The sequence below is a fragment of the Carassius auratus genome, unplaced genomic scaffold (assembly GCF_003368295.1).
Source record: "Carassius auratus strain Wakin unplaced genomic scaffold, ASM336829v1 scaf_tig00022037, whole genome shotgun sequence".
NCBI classification, from domain to species: Eukaryota; Metazoa; Chordata; class Actinopteri; order Cypriniformes; family Cyprinidae; genus Carassius; species Carassius auratus.
The window spans coordinates 12,750-33,904 of record NW_020525155.1 but is presented as its reverse complement, the minus strand read 5'-3'; the positions used below and the strand labels follow the sequence as shown (position 1 = coordinate 33,904).

Here is a 21,155-nt window from a genome sequence, read left to right as displayed (position 1 = left end):
TTCTCTTCCAACCAAAATTCAGTGTGTGTCCAATGTTGTAAGTTGACGACAAGTAATCATTGGATTTTGTCAACACAATTTTGGTTCTCAATCAAAATTTTATAATTGTCTAATGTTTGTGTTTTGACATCAACACAATTTTTGTTTCCGACTAAAATTTTACGTCTGTTCAGTGTTGGAGGTAATGTCAAAACAATGTTGCATTTTGACGTCAATCTGATTTTCATTTGCAACTGAAAATTTAACATTTGTCTTCTGTTAGAAGTTAACATTAAGTCAATTCTAGGTTTGGATCTCAACCAAATTTTCACTTCCAGCTAAAACTCAACATCTGTTTAATTTTGGAAGTTGATGTCAAGCCAAATTGAACTTTTATGCCAGCAATTTTCATTTCCATCCAAAATGCAATGTCTGTCCACCACTGGATTCGACATCAAACCAATGCTACATTTTTACATTAAATGCTGACTCTTATTTTAATTTAAATAAAATGTTGAAAGTTGACAAGTCATTTTCACTTCCAACCAAAATTCAACAGGTGTTCAATGTTAGAAATTAAGCCAATGTTGGAGATTTACAACAAGCCAGTCTTGGGTTTTGACGTCAGCTCGATTTATCATATCCATCCAAAATGTAACGTCTGTCCATTGTTGGTGTCAACTTCTTTCTGATGTTAAATTTTTGGCCAACGCCAGCTAGGTGTGTTTCGTTTAAGCCTGTGGATTTTTTTCCCAATATTTAAAGTTTGATGCTTTTGCTCCTTTTAGAAGAAGAAAATGATTAAAGAAAAATTTTATTCGCGTAAATATTGCATAAACTGATCAAAAAGACATGACAGTCATGGACCTCATCATATTGTAAGTTTATGTGCGCAAATGTTTTCATGAACATATGATTCATCAATAATTTTCAACTAGAATAAATTACTTTAAGAAAAACTGATACCGCATGTAACACAAAAATCACATATTCTGGTTGTTGTTATAAATTAGTTAAAATGAAATTATGTTCATAGATACTGAATGATAAATAGATTTAATTTTATAGATGAAGAGTTAAAAAAGGTAAACATTTAAATGAGGATTTTAAGGGTGGGTTTTATGCAAAATAATTAATTAATGCATTTAGAAGAATCTAATTCATTAACAATAGGTGGAATTTTTCAACAGAAGATCTCTTGTGTAATAATCCAGTTACAAGTAATTCACGCAATTAATACCAAATGAGACCCGTTGTCTCTTGCTAACGAAGCGGTCCGCTAAAGAGCCTTTATGCTATAACGCTGCTGTTCCCCATTAGGACAATCTGGGCGGCGCAGTGGACCTGAAGGAAGACTTGGACGACTGCAAACAGGAGGCTGAGGTGGTGTACGAGACCAACTGCCACTGGGAGGGATGCAGCAAAGAGTACGACACGCAGGAACAGCTGGTGCATGTAAGTGTGTGTGTGTGTGTGTGTGTGTGTGTGTGTGTGTGTGTGTGTGAGAGCGGTTAGGGGATATTCCGACAGACGGCTGACACAAGTGAGCATTTCAGTTCTTAGTTTTTTCTTTCAGTTTTTAGTGTTCCTGTAGCTCAAGTGGTAGAGCACTGCGTTATCAAGCGCAAGGTTAGGGGTTTGATTCCCCGGGAACACATGATAGGTATAAATGTATAGCCTGAATGCACTGTAAGTCGCTTTGGATAAAAGTGTCTATTAAATGCATAAATTTAATTTAATTTTAATATTCATTTTCAGTTGGAACAGGGTCAACTTATCAATGAATACCAACAGAATCAACATTTATGAGGTTCTATACACATCCCATTTTTTTTTTGCATCTTATACAAGAAGAGCCCGCCTCACCTACATTTATAGTGAGAAATCGGCCAATCAGATTGGACTTGACATTATGAAAAAGCGTTTACTGTTTTTGTGTGTAATGTGGTCCACAGGTGTCCCCGTCTTTAACCTAATTTGCTGACTAGTTTTTGATTGAGGCAGCTGAGTGGCACAAGGTGTCATTGACCTCTGACCTCTTGACCTGTGACCCAAAAGGTGTAGGGTAAATCTGTCTCAGCAGACGATCTGAATCGTCCATGTGGAACCAAGCAGCTTTAGAAAACCACAGGCTAACACTGCATGTGTTAATAAATGCATTATATAAAGACAAAAAAAAATAAATCTAAAAAGATTTGGTTCAATAAAAGTTGGTCAGCATTTACAAAATGTATCATAATGAATATTATGCATAGTTTATATAATTAATATATAACATTATGATTATTATGATATTTTTTTTTTAATACTGGAGGTCAATGTGCAGTAGGTTAATGTAATTTTCATTTCAAACCAAATTTGACGTTTCTTGAATGTTAGAAGTTGATGCAACGCCATAATTGTATTTCTATTTATAGTTATAGGTAAAAATCTGAATCTTATTTAGAATAATTTCATATTTAGATTATTTTTTTAAACATCTGTATATTCATAATAATTCAGGAGCTTGAAACAATCCACACAGACAAAAATCCTCCGACATTATCTGTAGACTTTCCATCATGTTGTATAACACTGAACTGCTCCAGATCACTGATAAAACACTCACACACACAAACACAAGTGTGTGTTCCTCTTTAAGCCTGTAAGGAGCCGTTATCAGTGTGTATCACTTGTGTAAACAGACGTGAGTGTGTGATCTAGTGAAACTCACACTCAGTGACTGAAGGGACAGTGAGAGTTAATGCTTCAGTGGCATGGACGGCTCTTTCTCTCCGTCTCTCTTTCTGCTTCACTGATCGGCTGGAATCCCTCAGAAGAGCCACAGGACAAGTGCATGCTGGGATAGATCAAGCCCATCTCAGCGAACACACACCAGACAAACACCTTTGACCTAATTCAAACTTTATTAGCAAGCTTAAAAGAGACACAAACCAAAACACCAGTTGATTTAAAAGACACTGAGGCTTCAAACATGATTAAGAAAAGTGAAGAGAAACGATCCTGCAGCGTTTGAAAGGCACTGGAGCCGCTTTGTGTACATTACCAAGAATCCCTTAAAACCCATTTGTGTAAGTACACAGAGAGTGTTAGTAATTGCATATCTGTGTCTCCCTCAGATCTGAGGTTTCTCGTTTTAAAAACACACTCTCTCACAATCACACACCATCACATTTTCTTATTCCCGTCTGACAGATGTAGAGAACACAGACGCTCGTGATGGATAGCACTGCTCTTCAACTGGCCAATAGGCAAATAGGCTCCTCAGAAGCTCAGATTGCTTTATTTTCTCAAGTCTTGCATCCAAACGATGCCAATTATGGTGTTTTTTTGCGCGACACGTGAAAACGGCATGGCCAATTAGATCTTAAACACAACGCTGACATTACAAAGGGAGAAAAGACATCTGAGACAGTGAAAGTGAGCTGTTGTGTTTGTGTGTTCGCAGCACATCAATAACGAACACATCCACGGGGAGAAGAAGGAGTTTGTGTGCCGCTGGGAGGAGTGTTCGCGCGAGCAGAAGCCTTTTAAAGCGCAGTACATGCTGGTGGTTCATATGCGCAGACACACTGGAGAGAAGCCACACAAGTGCACTGTGAGTCAGTCTCTCACACACACACACACACACACCTACAGCTAACTAGCTGTCTGAATATTAGGGAATACTGTTGACCTAGTAAAGTTTAACTCACCATTATAGAAACTTGCAGTTTTATACTTTAAAAGAGCATTAACATTTGTTTTTAAATGTCCCTAAACTACAGCTAAGAATGTTGTTTTATATATACTTTTAAAAAAAATGATTTTTTGTATAAATTTTTTGTTTAATGAATAATGCAAGTGATGCAAAATTACAGCTAAAACCACTTTATTTTTTTATTTTACAAGATTTTTTTATTTTAAAAATATGTATACAAAATTATATATATACATATTATATATTATTATTATTATTATTATATTTAATAATAATAATAATATAATATAATATTATTATAATATAATATAATAATATAATATTATTATTATATTATTATTATTATTATTATTATATTATTAATTATATATATACACACACATACACATTTAAATGTTCCAAAACTAAAGGCTAAAATAAATTGCATTTTTATACTTATAAAAAAAAATATATATATATAAATGATGTATGCACAATAAATAAATGAGTAATTAATGTCTCCAAACACAGCCAAAAAAAAAACAAAAAAACATGCAATGTCTTGACACTACAGCTCAGAAAACTTGGATTTAAAATAAGTAAAGAAACACATACATACTTAGAGTGAATCAGTAAACAATTTCACAATAGTACAATATAAAAGCATCTGTCATATGAGCTTTATGAATGTGTGTGTTTCAGTTCGAGGGCTGCTCTAAGGCATACTCACGTCTGGAGAATCTGAAAACACACCTGCGCTCACACACCGGAGAGAAACCCTATATGTGTGAGCACGAGGGCTGCAACAAGGCCTTCTCCAACGCCTCGGACCGAGCCAAACACCAGAACCGCACACACTCCAATGAGGTAAACACACACACCTTCATCCAGCACAACTCTGCAGTCAAAGTGCTTACACAAACATTTACAGAATTCTGTATGTCATACATGTCTCTAATATGAAAATATGAAATATTTCCTTTTTGACTTTTGCGTTTTAATTGAATTTAGTTCAATTGTAATTGAGTTATTGAATTAGTAATATTTTTGCATATTTTCTTTTTTTCTTCTTTTTTTCTGAATTTACTGTTACAGCCAATATTGTAATACATTTTATTTAAATAGGCATACCATGCTAAATGAAAATAAATAAAACAGCAGCACAACAAATTATACCTTGATGTATATAATTTTTTTTTAATAATTTAAATAAAAAATATATATTTTACTACTAATAATATTATACGAATTAACTAATAATAAATATAACTAATATTTTAGTAATAAAAATATATAGATTACTTTAGATTTTTTCATAATTTGCAGTATTACAGCCAATCAAAATACTTTTTTTTTATAAATTGTTAACAACATTTTGTAAAGTAAATTAATAAATAATATTTTAAATATGTTTGCATTTTAATAACGAGAATGACATTTTCATGGTAATAATAAAATTCATTCATTTAGGTCATTATAATAAGGTAGGTGAATCATGAAAATACTGTTGAAATGCAAACCATATTAAATGTTCCTATAGGCTTAATTTTCTTTTAAAAATAAATAAATAATAATATTGGGGTGACCTAGACTTTATCTTGACACATTATGTAACATATAAGCTGTTCTTTTACAACAGTGGAAGTGGATGGTTACCATTAGTGTTTCCTTGGAAAACTACTTAAATTTAAGTTTATTCTTCACAAAGTGCTATCAATCAACTAGCGACATGAGGGTGAGCAGCTTATGACAAAGATATTCCTATAAACTCAGAACGAAGACGTGGGTCGACTCCATTAGATCAGTTAACGTCATGGGAGTTTGGGGTCTGTGCCGCCCCACTAGTCGTTCTTCAGAGGAAGGATCAGATAATCTACTTCACTGTGGCATTAAGTATCTGCTAACTGCCTAATGCTACGTAAATGTGCCATTTTCAGCATACGCTAACAAATTTAGGCCAGAATTAGATTTGTTTACGCATTCCCTCATCACGTGTAGTGATTGCTCCTAGACGCCCAACGCTGTCCCATTAACCGGCAACGTGTGCACAATGTGTGCGCGTGAATAATGAGCTGTGAAGCTAATGAGTACGGCAACCCACAATACATTAGTGAGAATCAAGCACTTCCCCAATGGAGAAACAGACCACCTGCAGACCGCGCATAGAAAACGAAACCTGGCGCCATTTCCGTTCTCGGTTGATCCATCATGAGCTTAAGGAGGGAGAAAGATCATTTCGTCTCAACTTTATTAGTAAACAGCCATGCATCACAAACGCTTAGCATTTGCACAATCAGTATGTCAGCGCACGCGCCGTAATTTATTCCTCTAATTGTGTATTCATCCACCGCTCCATTTGAAGATAATCTGACTTAACAGGAAGAGATAAAACTCTAATTCAAAGTCGTACATTTGACTGTTAGAGGGTCGTGTGAAACCGAGTGATATTTATCTCCGCAGAAACCCTACGTGTGTAAGATCCCGGGCTGCACAAAGCGCTACACCGATCCCAGCTCGCTCCGGAAACATGTCAAAACCGTCCACGGCCCCGAAGCTCACGTCACCAAGAAACAACGTGGTGACATGCCATCCCGACCTCATCCACCCAAGGAAAATGGAGAGAACGAAGCGGGGACCAAGCTTTCGGGACGAACGGCGGAGGAGAAACTCGAAGCTAATAGCACGACTAGAGGAGTCGAGGACTATCTGCAGGTCAAGTCCATAAAAACGGAGAACTCTATGGTAAGATGTATTGTGAATGAGGCCCAAAACAAACTCTACACAAGTATGCTTCTGGCCCGAGAAATGATTGTGTTTGATCTTTATGGATGCATAACAATGTATGGAATTTGAATAACAAGAGTCATTTTTTGCATGCCTGTAATCTGCACTCCCAAATATATTATTCATTGCTGATTAAATATACATTAAAATGTTTGTTTCCATCAGATGTTATGCTAATCCAGACATACTAACAATGCATGCTGCAGAGATCTGTCCATCTTTAACGCCTCTCTATACATTTGCTTCTTGCTATCTCTTTCCTGTTTCTCTCCCATACACTTTCCGTAAGGACAGACTTTACTGAGGTGAGCGCGGATCCTGTTTTAATGTCTTAATATCAGCTGGTTTCCACAGTCATGTATTGGGCAGTTGACAAATGACAGGATTTTGACCTCTTCTCCAGCATCAAAATATATTTGTGTACAGGAAATGAATCTGAAAGTAACTGCACATGCATTAAAAATATATATTTTCAAACTAGCAAGTTCCTACTACTTTTCAAACAAGTTTAAACAAAAAAAAATCCTGTTGGTGTCCTGATTCGCAATATTTTCAAGGATCCCAAGAGATTGGCCATTTAGAACTTGATTTTTTTTAGTCACTCAACAAGACGCTAATTGATTATTTAAGTGTAATATGTAAATTCATTACGAGTCCATTTTTAAAATACTCTCCAGTTTCCCAGGATATTTAAATTGGATTCCTATACATATTTGTTTATATTGTCTTTTCTGTGTATTTCAGCTGTCCATTTACAGCATGCATGGTGAATGTCTTGTACATGATTCTCTACTTATCATTTTTCTCTGTGGGGTTATATCATGAAAAACTCACACACAGAGCTGTAAAATCAGATTCGGGAAACAGTAAGATAATACACCTCTTCTGTCAAAGATTTGAACCCCTTCATTGTGTAATTGCCTGAGATCTGTTGGTGCACAGAGGGCTTCTAATTTCCCATGGGCTTCCACCCCAGCAATCCAGCCCAATCCCCCCACAGTCCCAATATCTAACTCTCCCGCCCGGCACTCAAGGATAAAAGCCATTAGTGGATTAATATTATACAAGTGAGACTGTTTTTGTGTCCTGAACAAATAGTGCCAGTGATCAAGCTATGATTAAGAACGGCTCCCTTCGTTCATGTGGGGATAGAATACATTTGCTTCATTCTAGAGAAGCACTGTCAAATGACGTGACAACAAAGACTTGCATACCTTATTTACGTTGAGAGCATTCCCCTTTGTGGATTCATGCCAGGCCACATGCATAATGCACAAAGAGGTTGCCATAGGAAATAACGATTTGTCAGGCACTTAACCTAGCTTTTTGAAAAGATCGTGAGGGGGATGAAAAAGACATGTTATGTGTCTAGAAGAAGGGTTTTTCCCAAACCTTGATTCAGTATGCTCATTATTTGCAATTTACACTTGGGAAAGTGATTGTAAGGGTTGTGTGTTTGCATGGTGCTGTGTATGCATTCTGTCCCTTTTAGGTCCTTCTCTCCATTGAGCTTCAAGGGTAATCAACTTTCCATCTGTCCCCCTCAGATGTATCAGTCCAGCCCTGGTGGTCAGTCATCATGTAGCAGCGAGCCGTCACCACTTGGCAGTGCCTCCCACCATGATGGTGGAGTAGAGCCGATGGGACACAGCGGGGGCAGCATGGGAGATCTGAGCACCCTGGATGACATGCCCCTCGTGGATTCCACCGTCTCCACAGGGATGTTGGGCCTCCATCTTCGGAAGAACGCCAGCCCTGCTTACAGACTCGCGCATCTGAAGCAGGAAAGGCTGAAGTCGGTGAGGGACTCATGCTCCTGGGCAAATCAAACTCCTCCTGCCCCCAGCACCAAGCTTCCACCCATCAATACTGGTGAGTAAACAAACGGAAACGAAAACTATGATTTGATCACATTTCCACCACAGATACATCCCCCAAAATTTAGTTTTTATTTCTCTAAATGCAGCTATTCTCTGATGCAGGCTCTTTATTGGAAGGTTCTGGTGGTCTGTGTGATCCAGGGCTTTCCATCTCCAGCCCACGCTTGGGCGACCTTTGTCCTGGAGAGACTACGGTTCTGAGTCAGCTGGTGGAGCGTCGTGACAGCCTCGCCAGCACTGTGAGCTCAGCTTACACCTTCAGCCGTCGTTCATCTGGAATCTCGCCTTGCTATTCCAGCCGCCGGTCCAGCCAAACCTCACAACCTGGTGGCCGTCTTAACAACATCAGCTCTGCCGACTCCTACGACCCCATTTCCACCGATTTGTCTAGAAGGTCCAGTGAGGCCAGCCAATATGGAGGACTCCACAGTCTACTCAGTCTGACTCCTGCCCAACACTACAGACTCAAAGCCAAGTATGCTGCAGCCACAGGAGGTGCTCCACCCACCCCTCTCCCTAATATGGACTGCATGAGCCTGAGGACTCGGATGGCCCTGTTAGGGGAATCCCATGAAATGGCCATGCTCCCTATCCATCCCCCTTCAGTTCCCAGAAGGAGTAGTGATACCAGCTATGCTCACCGTAGCATTTTGCCCCATGAGGTGATGGGAAACATCACTCGAAGAGCGAGCGACCCAGTCAAAAGAGTAGGCACAGAGCAGCATTCCCTCCAGCAACGTTACAACAGCATGTCCAATGTGAACCCCTATCAGTCATTAACCCCTTTTGCATCTAGTCGACACTTTTCAAAAATCAACAGCCAGTCCGAGGGTAACGTAACCCGCCACCCATATCCACCTCGACCTCCAAGCATTTCTGAGAATGTGGTGATGGAAACCATGGCAAGTGACATGGACAATCAAATTCATGGTCTTGATGATGCAGTGATGTTGCCTGATGATGTCATTCAGTACCTTACATCTCAAAATGGAGATTCTGTCCAACATGCAGAGACCACGTACCGCCACAACCCTGGACAGAGCATCCACAGCTTTGGCTCCCCACAGCAGTCCCATTCCCAGAGACGCCTAGCCTTGGTGGAGGGCAACATAAATGCAGTAACGCGACAAATTGTAGCTCCGAGCTCCCAGCAGACATTTCCAGGTTCCCCCAGTGTCACTAAAAGCCAGATGCCGGTGCAGTGGAATGAGGTGAGTTCGGGGACAGTGGATTCATCTAATGGCCAAACCAAGCAGGGATCAGGGCGGGGAAACCTCACCGCACTCCAACAAAAACAAAACGTCTGCTCTTTTCAGAACATCAACTCCAACCAACACGTTGGGCTGATGAGTCACAACCTCACTCATGCTGCCCAGCAGAGTCACATGCAACGGAATAGGGAGTTTAATTCCCAGAGGATCAACCAGAGGCAACCACTATGCCCGGCTAACACAGAGCAGGCTAACTTTCTTCATCAGGGTTCTGCTTTGAATGACATCAGTGTAGGTTTGCTAAGTTCGTCTGGTAAAATGCTGACGGCACAGTCTGGCAGCATCCAGAATAACAGGGTAAGAGCTCAGCCGGTTGCTAGTCAAAGCAATGCCATTTTTTCAAATAATCAGGGAAATTATTCCCAGACGAACATCAACCAGCAAGTCTATGGCATTCCCGCCCAGAATCCCACACTGAACGGAAACCACGTACTGCTACAGCCAAGGCCTCCTACAGAACCCTACAGCCGCCAGCTCTCAGGGCCAAAGACAACTGCAGCGCAGCAACTTGGTTACCCACAGACCAACTTTAGCCCCACATATGACACCTCCGAGGCCAGTCCTAAAAAATCGGTTGATGTGGGTGTCAACCGTACAAATACCAATGGCATGTTCTACACTGGGCAGATTCACATGTTCCATTCCAGCAGTCTGGGAATGGCAGATGCAGAGAGCACAGTCATGGCCTCTGTGGGCTCCCCTGAAACAAATCAGGTCTCCAGCACAGTGGATTCAAATGGAGCAGAGCATCCACAGATCGACTTTGATGCCATTCTGGATGATGGCGATCACTCCAGCCTCATGTCCGGAACTTTAAGCCCCACCATCCTCCGCAGCTTATCCCAGAATTCCTCGCGTCTCACCACACCCAGGAACTCATTGACGTTGCCCCCGGTACCTGTGGGAATCGGCAACATGGCCATCGGAGACATGAGCTCCATGCTGACTGCGCTCGCAGAGGAGAGCAAGTTCCTCAATATGATGTCATAGGAAAAACAGGAAGTACAAGCACAAGATTTAAAGAGACAGCTTTTAAGGTGTAGGACTTTGAACAAGGACATAATATTGCGCAAACGTTTTTTTACATGCTTTTTAAAAGTGGATTATGTATAGTATTAGTGTTAAACTTTGTTAGCATCTTTTTGTTTTGTTCAAGAAGCCATACTTTGCCTTAGACAAGTGTATGTACAGCACATATGAACAGACGGAGAATTTGATAAGCGACAGTCCTGTATTTTTATACGACTTCTGAATTGATGACATGAACACAGGAACAAGTGCCTCGCTGTGCACAAGCATATGCAGGAATCATGTTACACTAGCAGTATGGGACTATATCCTTTCTGTCCTCTTCAATGGATATAAAGAGGTTTTGTATATTCTGTAAATGAAAATGTAATATTATGCTTCCTATCCTTGTTTGTACTAGACAGGAGAGAGGTTCTAAATAAATATGCAGATAAAATATTATGAGATGTAAAAGTGTTGTTCAGAATCAGAAATCCCTCATTTTGCTTTGATTTACTGAAGACCTGAATGGAGTCACAGGAACGTAATAGTGCTCTTAAGAGACTGCAACCCTCAAGTCTGAACCAAACTCTCTGAACAGACCACACAACCAATTATCTTGGATTGTTTAGACCAATATACAGAAATAAGTTTAAACTGTCCTGTTGTACACAGATTGCCTTTACAAGGCTGGATCATGTCGATACATTTTGTACATTTCTAATGAAATACAATATTGTTGTTTTTCTACTACAGTGTTGTTTGCTTCTTCATTTTATACGCAAAACGTTCATGAAGAATATTCAACTAGGAGTTTAATGCCTTTGGTTTTATGTAAAGCCATTTACATTGCATTCAGTGTACACATCCATTCTTGCTTTCCCTGAGAATCGAACCCATAACCTTGCATTCGTAATTAGCACCATGCTTCACTGATTGAGCTACAGGAATTAAGTGTTAAGTCCTGAGTGTTAATAGATGAAGAACATAAATGCAATCTACTCTTATCCAGTGCTGGTAATGTATTTCTCTTGCTTGTATGCCATATGCAAGTCAGTAGGCAGCAGTCACATGACTTTAGAAATTGTTTTTCTTTTCATTTAATTTGAGAGCAAGCTACTTGAACTGAAAGCGTGGCTTGTGCATACTGAGCAGGTTCTGGAGTAAACCACCATGTTTTCTCAAATGAACAGTGGCAGACTGACCTCAGAGGAGCGACTGCCTAAACCACATAAAACACACACTTGAAGAAGGAAGCAGTCCAGGGACGAGGTCTTCGGAGTAAAAGCCTCAGGAACAAATGGTTTTATTCTGACAGTGAATTCAGCCGAGGCCTTGTTTGATCTCTAGTTTCTGATGGCTGGAATTTCGTATTCTCTCTGAGAAATGAAAGAGCAGGGAAAATAGCCTTAGGAGGAATAGCCTGAGGATGGAAAAGAAAAATCGGGGGAAAAGCGTTGAAGTTTGAGAGCGGACAAAAGGGATATTGTCAGAGCACGTGAAGTGGGTTGAAAGGCATTGTAAAGACGCGACCCTAGTGACCTTCTGAGAGAACTGCATCTGCCTTAACGATATAAGACAATTAAAGTATGCATGCAATCTAAAGCAATTTGTTTATAAAGATGATACTGAGATTACTTATGTCATATTTGCATGTTTTTTGATCATCATGGTCATTTCTGACATGCTATTGATTGCCAGTGACAATGTTTTTTTTACTTATTTCTGACGTAATTCCCGTAGATGGATTTTCTCTTTGTAAGAATTGTTACATCACTTACATCTCATCCTTACATCTACCTTGAAGTTACCAGGTTTATTGGTTTTACATGATGAGAGCTGAATCCATGTCATCTTTACAAGCTTGCACTTTTCTGAGAACTTTATGGCACTTCTCATGTAACTCCAAGCATGAACTGTTTTTGTGGCATTATTCCTCATCTGGATAAAAGTGAAAAGTAATGAGGCTATGAAATATTATATTCTAAAAAATAAATATATAAAATAAACATTGTACATACATGCATATGCATATATATATATATATATATATATATATATATATATATATTTGTGGGTGTGAGTGTGTGTTTATCCAGATCCAACATCTGCCATACAGATGTCCATTGTGCAAGTGGAATGCATTCGCATATACAGTACATATGCTTTTTAATTTTAAGGAATGCTTCTAGCCAAAAACACAGTCAAAACAACTAAAACTTAAGTGAGGATAGCACCATATTTAAAATTTTGACAGGAATGAAAATGAGGCTGTGAGGAAAGAAGTAGCCTGCATGCACTAAATCCCTCTTCAATCCCTTACAAAAATTAAACATGGTTTTAAACAAGTGTAGTAATCATGTTTATTTTGTGGTTACCATAGTTTACCATGTTTTTTATGTTTTTTTTTTTTTTGAGGGATAGGTGAACTGATTAACATTGTTAAGCTGATGAAATGAAAAAAATTATCTTTCAGTCCCTTACCAAAAAGTAGTATACTTCAAGTTTATTTTACTAAGTATACTTAAGTAAAGTTCAAGTACATTTTTAAAGTATACTATATGTAGCGGCGCAAAATGAACAATCCAAAGACCGCTAAGGAGCTGAGTGGAGGAATAACTTTCGTGACGCGTTTCCATTAAAAGCTTAAACGTTGTTTTATGTGTACAGCTTTGTACAGGCTTACAACGGTCAACAAAATGTGTGTTCCAGCACTCACCCCCATTCTTCCCTGCCTCCCGCACACCCCACAGGTGTTTTTAACCCCACTTAATGAATGACACTCCCATAAACATTAGATCACATGATTTTCCCATTACATGGCTCCTACATACCAGCCCCTAATTATTATAAATTAATAATTATATGAAATACCAGTAGGAGGCATTTATAAATACAAGATCTCAAAAATGCAAAAGAATATTAAAATTCTTTCTTTCCATCAATCATAAACGTTTACACATTTACAATACATCAATTCTTCATTACTGAATGAGTCCTTATAGTCCTTAAAATCCATAAAAGAGTGTCAGCACGGAGTGAGTTTACCATCAATGTGAAGTGAGAAATATGTGGCATGTCAATGTAATACGTGTAATAAGTCCGTCTCTGTGTTAAAAGTAATTCAGTTTCAGGAAAATATCAAATATCCACCTCTTGCAGAAGGCAGATTTTTGTCACTGGTCTGATCAAACGGTTTGTCTTGGTCTGAAGTCTCACTTGACGAACAAAACCTTTATTATCTCGAAATGTTTGAATCACTTTCCCCGATATCCATGAATTACGTGGTGCTGAGTCATCAACCAAAAGCACAATATCACCTGGAACGAAGTTGCGAGATGGAGATGACCATTTTTGCCGCTCTTGCAATTGAGGCAAGTACTCCTTTATCCATCGTTTCCAGAACAGATCTGATATATATTGCACCGGTTTCCATCGATGACGAACATATATATCATCCTTTTGAAAGATCCCTGGAGGTAATGATGGAGTGGTCTTTAACAGCAGCAGATGATTAGGTGTCAGTGCTTCCAAATCATTGGCGTCAGAAGATTCCTTAGTAATGGGACATCCGTTAATAATAGCCTCAGCTTCACATAGAACTGTATGAATGGCTTCTTCATCGAGAGTTTGTGTTTTTAAGGGTGGTATTAAGTACTTTCCTTACAGACTTAATCATTCTTTCCCATATACCTCCGTGATGGGAACCAGTTGGAGGATTAAAAATCCACTTTATTCCCTTCTGCAGAAGCATATTGTTGATCCGAGATTGGTTCCAGCCTTCAATTGCTTGTCTTAACTCATGTTTCGCTCCCACAAAATTTGTACCATTGTCAGATTGCATTTCCAAGACTTGTCCACGTCTGGAGATAAATCTTCGCAGTGCATTAATAAAGCAATCAGTATCCAATGATTGTACCACTTCAATATGAATAGCACGAATGGCTAAGCATGTAAAGATAACTCCGTTTCTCTTCACAATACTTTTCCTGCTCTTAATTTCAAAGGGTCCAAAACAGTCGACTCCAATGAACGTAAATGGAGGTTTATCTGGAGAAATTCTATTCACCGGTAGGTTCGCCATCTGTTGATGCACTGGAGCTGCTTGCAAACGCTTGCAGATTATGCACTTGGACAATATCTTCCTTATGACTAGACTGGCACCAGGTATCCAGTACCTCTGATGCATCCTTGATAGCATATAGTTTCGACCACCATGACCCACCTCTTGATGAATGTGTCTAAGAATAATATCCGAGATGTGAAAATCCTTAGCAAGTATAATGGGATGTTTTGTCTCTTCAGGCATAACTGCCCTACTCAAACGTCCACCAACTCTTAAAACACCATCTTCCAGGATAGGATTAAGCTTATAAATGTGACAGTTCTTTTTCACATTTTCTCCCTTTTGCAAGCTTGAAAGTTCAAAGTATTTTCTCCTTTTGCAGTAACCAATTACCGTTAAATCAGCTTTACTTAGCTCTGCCACAGAAAGCTCACTTCTGTCACATTGTGCTTAAAATTTTTCCATTTCCTCTTTTAAGTGTTGTCTTTGGTGGTTTTCATCCATGCAAGACTGCATTAAGTACGTACTTAGTGATTTCCTCTTTTGACTTAGATTGAAGAGCAATTGCCTAAATCTATGGATCCAGGCCACCGACCTCTTCAAGTGAATCCAAGAGGAGAAATACTGGATGAAGAATGTTGTAAAGTCTGTGTTCTCTATTTGTACAGCATTGACTGTAACACTTGCCTTTATCTCTGGATCATCTGGTGAGCATTCCCCCAGGTCAATATGATTAACCGGCCACTCCTGTTCAGGCAAAAAAAAAACAATTCTTGTTCTTCAGGAATGCTTCCACTCTCAAACCACTAGAAGCTATATCTGCTGGATTCATTGCAGTATTCACATACCGCCATTGTGATGATCGAGACACCTTAAGGATTTCCGAAACTCGGTTGGCAACAAAGGTTCAGTACCTAGAGACTTCATTTTTGATGTATTTAAGTACAGAAGTACTGGCGGTCCACAATGAATCCATTCGACTTGCCAACAATCTCCACAATGAATCCATTCGACTTGCCAGTGTTGCAGCGATGAGTTCCATTCGAGGTATAGATACTAGCTTCAAAGGAGCTACTCCAGCTTTCCCCATAACAAAGGCAACATGTGCTTATGAGTCAACATTATGCAAAAGCATATAAGAAACTACTCAATAACTATCTTCACTTGCATCAGAAAAGTGGTGTAATTGTGCTGTTCTTACCTCTCCGAAATCCGTTGGTTTGAAGCATCTATTGATTTTGAAGCTTTCCAATTCACGCAATCCATCCAACCACTTGATCCATGCCTAGCCTAATTTCTTCCTGCACAAATCTTGCAAGATCTTTTTTGCATATAATATTACAGGAGACAGAATTCCTAACGGATCATAGACAGAACTCATGCTAGCCAGGATCCCTCTTTTGGTCAAAGGTCTTTGCTGCAGCACGATCTTAAACTTGAAGGCATCAGATTGTATGCACCATTGTACTCCCAGGACTCTTTCCACCGGAAGTAAATCTTGTTCCAAATCCAAGTCCTTCACATGTTTTGCTCCGAATTCCTCTGGGATTTTTGCCAGAACATTTCGATTATTACTCATCCATTTTGTCAACGAAAACCCTCCTTTCGCACAAATAGCAACAAGGTTTCGATAAAGAAAAACAGCCTCTTCCTCCGAATTCATTGACAACAAACAGTCGTCCACATAAAAACTACGCAGGATTGCCTCGGTTACTTCCTTGCCGAAGTCTTTATTGTCTTCAGCACACTGTCTGAGGGCAAAGTTTGCACAACCGGGTGATGAAGTAGCACCAAAGAGATGCACAACCATACGATGTTCGACCATATTCCGCGTAAGGCCACCATCGGGCCACCAAAGAAATCTTAACATGTCTGTATCATCTTTTGGTACCCTCACCTGGTAAAACATGGCTTCGATATCAGCTGTGATCAGAACTCTTTCCTTCCTGAATCTGGAAATCACCCCGATCAAAGAACTGGTGAGATCCAGACCCTGTAACAATTGGCTATTTAAAGAAATACCTCGAAATGTAGCACCACAATCAAAGACAACCTGAAGCTTTCCCCTTTCTCGGGTGATGGACACTGTGATGGGGTATGTACCATACCTTCCAATCGCCATGTCTTAAGTCCTCCGTTGGCACTCTCTCTGCGTAACCTTTAGAGATAAATGTCTTTCATGACAGCGGAGTATTCAGAATGAAATGAAACATCCCTCTTTAACCTTTTCTTTAGGTTCAGAGCACGCTGTTCAGCAATTGTCCTGTTGTTTGGCATACAAACATTTTTCTTCCTCAGAGGTAAACCAATAGTATAATGCCCATCTACGAGCTGTAACGAGTTTGTTACCACCTCAATGATTTTGTGATCTTCTCTTGAAAGCCCAACCTGTTCGTTTTCGTTACACTCTGGAAAATCAACCTTGAATTGTTGCTGCCCCAACTCTCCCAAGTTTGAAACTGAAATACAATTGACCGTAGTGTCAGGATACTTAAAGGCAGACTGGTCACCACCATCTTCTCTTAGTGGACCATTTACTGTCCATCCCAACCTGGTTTTAATTGCATATGGTCTGTTGTTGACACTGCAGATCACTTGAATCGGCTCCATAACCCTTGGGGCATTGATTCCTATAAGAAGTTCAACATCAGAGTCAATTTGGGTAGATGTGAAGTATACTTGGATGTTTAAGATTACACACTTTACATGAAAGGCGACTTCTACAATCTTTACTGATGTGCCCTGTGCACATACAGCCAAAACAGACACCATACTCTTTTAAGAATGCAATCTTCTCTCTATGGCTCCTCTTTTCCAATAGAGGGCACAACTCCAAAGCATGTCCACATCTGCAAAAGAAACAACTCTTGTTGCTGGGTATTATTTCTTTTTTTTTGGTTCCAACTTTGGACTTATTTTCCATTTCTGTGACGGTAGTAGCAAAAATGCTGGCAACTTTTTATAATCTCCTTTGGATGATCCCTGGTATATTGTTCATGAAAATATAAGCGATCGCTAGAGCTTTCAGTTTTACGCTCCACACAACTTTCAAAAGATTTCATAAAGGCATGATATTGCAGAGGGTTTCCATCAAACACTTGAATTTCCCTTTTCGGCAAAGATGACAAACACTGTTGTTGAATCAGTAAAGATGTTATTTCATTTTGCTTATCCATAATATGGAGAACTTGATCCTTATTTCCTGGACATAACCACTTGGATTGGTTTTACTTAATTTTGAGATCTTCATATTCTGGGAATAAATTATGTTAGAAACGTTCCCCTTTGGCTTGGCACCTTCACTTCAATCACCACTCATAGAAGAAACAATTTATTGCGTCTCAGCTCTAAGAGTAAACGAATTTGCATCAGCACTGAGGAGCTGTGTTGCCTGTTGTCCTTTATCAAAATAGGGATTCGTTACATCAGAACGATGAGTCACATCACATTTAACACGATGCACACTAGAATCTTTAAGCACTTTCACTTTTGCCATAGTTGCAGCAATCTCCATTCGCAATTCAAAATCCTCTTTCTGTTTCCTTAAGGTATGTTCCTTTTCTTCAATTCCATGTTTTTCCTTCATTAAATTTTGACGTACCAGCAATGCTGCAATGTCAGCCTCTGTCTTAATGCAGGCCGAAGAAGTTGTTGATGTGGTTGAACTTCTTGTGGGAGCACTATGTTGACTTGATCCTTTACTTCTTATATTAGAGATACTGTCACTTGACTTTATATCATCTTGATTTTGCATGGAAATTTGAGGCATATTCTGGGTTTCTGGATCATTCGTAGGGCATTATACGGTTTTAAACTGTTACGGGAAGTCGTGGCCTAATGGTTAGAGAGTCAGATTCCCAATCGAAAGGTTGTGAGTTCGAATCCCGGGCTGGAAGGAATTGTAGGTGGGGGGAGTACATGTACAGTGTTCTCTCCACTCTCAATACCACGACTTATGTCCACCGAACCCCCAACTGCTCCCCGGGCACCCCATCATAAATGGCTGCCCACTGCTCCGGGTGTGTGTTCACAGTGTGTGTGTGTGTGTTCACTTCGGATGGGTTAAATGCAGAGCACAAATTCAAGTTCAAATTCAACCTTCAAGTTCAGACTGCACAGCTGAGACGTTCTCATTTTTTACATTTACTTTTCTTTTTCGTTCTTTCTGAAGTTGCTCAAGTTTATAAGTCAAAGCCTTTGCTGTGAGTTGAACTTTTCTTCTACATTTGTCCTGTTCAAGTTCAACATCTGCACCGGTTTCAGTCTCACTCATGACTGAAGCACGCACACAACGTGTCTAAATATGACACACAAGCAAACAATTCAAACACCACATATCATTGAATATGCATCAAAACTTCAATAGACTCACAAAAGCCCAGCAGTCTAAACAACGATTCACCAAACACACTCCAACAGTGCGGCTAAATGCAGCATAAGACACTTCCCAAAACAAGCAGACACAATCCAAATCAACGCATATTAACAGATATTTCAACCCCAATAGATTTGCAAAAGCCCAGCAGTCTAAACAACGATTCATCAAGAACACTCCAACAGCGCTGCAACAATCGTAAACAAACTGCAAACTGCCAAACCGTTTCAAATAATCCGAAAACACAAGCAAATACGTGAAAACCCAATGTCCTACCAGTTAAACAGCGGCAAACCAAACATATACGAAGCTGTAGATCCTGCTGCCTTGAACATCCAATTGTGTGATGATTCTTAGCAGCAAACGTATCCAAAGACATCGGTCCCGTTGCTTTGGAAGTCCAATGTTCACTTGTCCAGTCTAAGCGTAAGGGCCTGGCTCCTGAATCCAAAGTAAACGTTTTCACGTTCTCAAACAAACAGTTTTGTTGACTAACTTGTAGCGGTGCAAAATGAACAATCCAAGGAGCTGAGTGGAGGAATAACTTTCGTGACGCGTTTCCATTAAAAGCTTAAAGTTTTATTTGTACAGCTTTGTACAGGCTTGTAACAGTCAACAAAATATGTGCTCCAGCACTAACCCCCATTCTTCCCTGCCTCCTGCACACCCCACAGGTGTTTTTAACCCCACTTAATGAATGACACTCCCATAAACATTAGATCACATGATTTTCCCATTACATGGCTCCTACACTATATGTAGCAAGTATGCATATATCAGTGTTCTAGTAGTATACTTGTAAGTGTACTGTTCCAATACTCCTTGGGACTAAATTGGCCCACTTTCTAGTATATAAAAATATACTTTTAAGTATACTTTAAGTATAACAGTAGCAAACTTTGAGTAGACAACTAGTTTACCTCTATGTCTGTAATTTGTAATGCTATTATACTAAAAGTGAACTTATATGTGTACTGATAGTTTACTAATTAAATACTTTGTACACTTTGAAGTATAGTCTCAGTAAACTACTACTTTAGTAGTTTTATACTGCAAGTATACATATATATGTATTATATTATTATTAATAATATAAGTATTCTTTAAGTGAACTTGACATCATACTTTAAATATACTATGTCCTTTTTTAGATTCTGAACATACAAATCATCCAAAAAAATAAACATAAACCGTTAGTCTAGTTAAATACAAAATGGCGTCTGACCTGACGTGAAGGTAAATACTGACGTTTCTCTTAAAAGTATCTCAAACAGTGTCACTTGAAACTTTATATGGGACAGGAATAGAGCCTCCATTAACTTCCCCTCAGAGTCCAAGAGCTGCAGAGAAAGACAGACGGATATAATAGGAGAAGGAGAGCGTGGGCTTGTGGGATTTGGTAATGGTGTGTGTTGAGAGCGGGGCTCGGGAGATCGCTGAGCTAACGATGCTGTAATGTAGTGCTGCTGTCCGCGTGAGCAGCGGTGTGACGGATTGTGTGAGCAGCGAGAGCAGACCGGAGAACTACACACACACACCGGCAGATCAATCAGTTAAAGACACGGGCAGAATCAGACGCTAATTAACAGACTGCAGGCCGAGACGCCGCCGCTAGTGAGCGCACTGGGCCAGAGATTAGCATTTTTCAAAACAAAAAAAACACATTGGAAATGACGTCACCGTTTTTAGCTATTATATAGATTTACTTAGTCGTTTATCTCGGATTCCCTTAGAAATGTCATCATTTATGTCCATATGCACATTTTTCCAAGAATAAACAATTCTGATTCCAACTGAAGCTAAAAAACACTCATGACATGGCCTTAAAAAATATTTCATAAAATTCAGTTTTTACAGATTATATATTGATATTTCAAATGAAGCTTTGGAAGACTTGTGGCCTTAGCTACACTATGTTTCTAAAAACATATCCTACATCAACAATTTTTTTAATACATTTAAAAATATGTTTTAATATTTTTATTTTAGTTTTTATGTTTGAGCTTATATATCTCTATTATCATAACAGTCTGAGTGATTCTGATTCCTGAACAGTAAACTTTGAAGTGTCAGCTTTGTGAACATGTTTATTACGTATCTGGTCAGAAAGAAT

The 21,155-nt window shown here is 39.2% G+C and overlaps 1 protein-coding gene across 1 annotated transcript in view; it reads left to right on the top strand.

The window, feature by feature from the left end:
* LOC113077240 (zinc finger protein GLI2-like) overlaps positions 1 to 11,354 on the top strand; it is a 34,423-nt gene extending 23,069 nt beyond the window's left edge. Inside the window, exons 9-14 of the mRNA XM_026249685.1 lie at positions 1,300 to 1,434; positions 3,428 to 3,577; positions 4,361 to 4,525; positions 6,119 to 6,400; positions 7,990 to 8,314; positions 8,425 to 11,354. Coding sequence (XP_026105470.1) covers positions 1,300 to 1,434; positions 3,428 to 3,577; positions 4,361 to 4,525; positions 6,119 to 6,400; positions 7,990 to 8,314; positions 8,425 to 10,583 — 3,216 coding nt within the window. The 3' untranslated portion in view covers positions 10,584 to 11,354. The remainder of the gene's footprint in view (positions 1 to 1,299; positions 1,435 to 3,427; positions 3,578 to 4,360; positions 4,526 to 6,118; positions 6,401 to 7,989; positions 8,315 to 8,424) is intronic.
* The last annotated feature ends 9,801 nt before the right edge of the window (positions 11,355 to 21,155 follow it).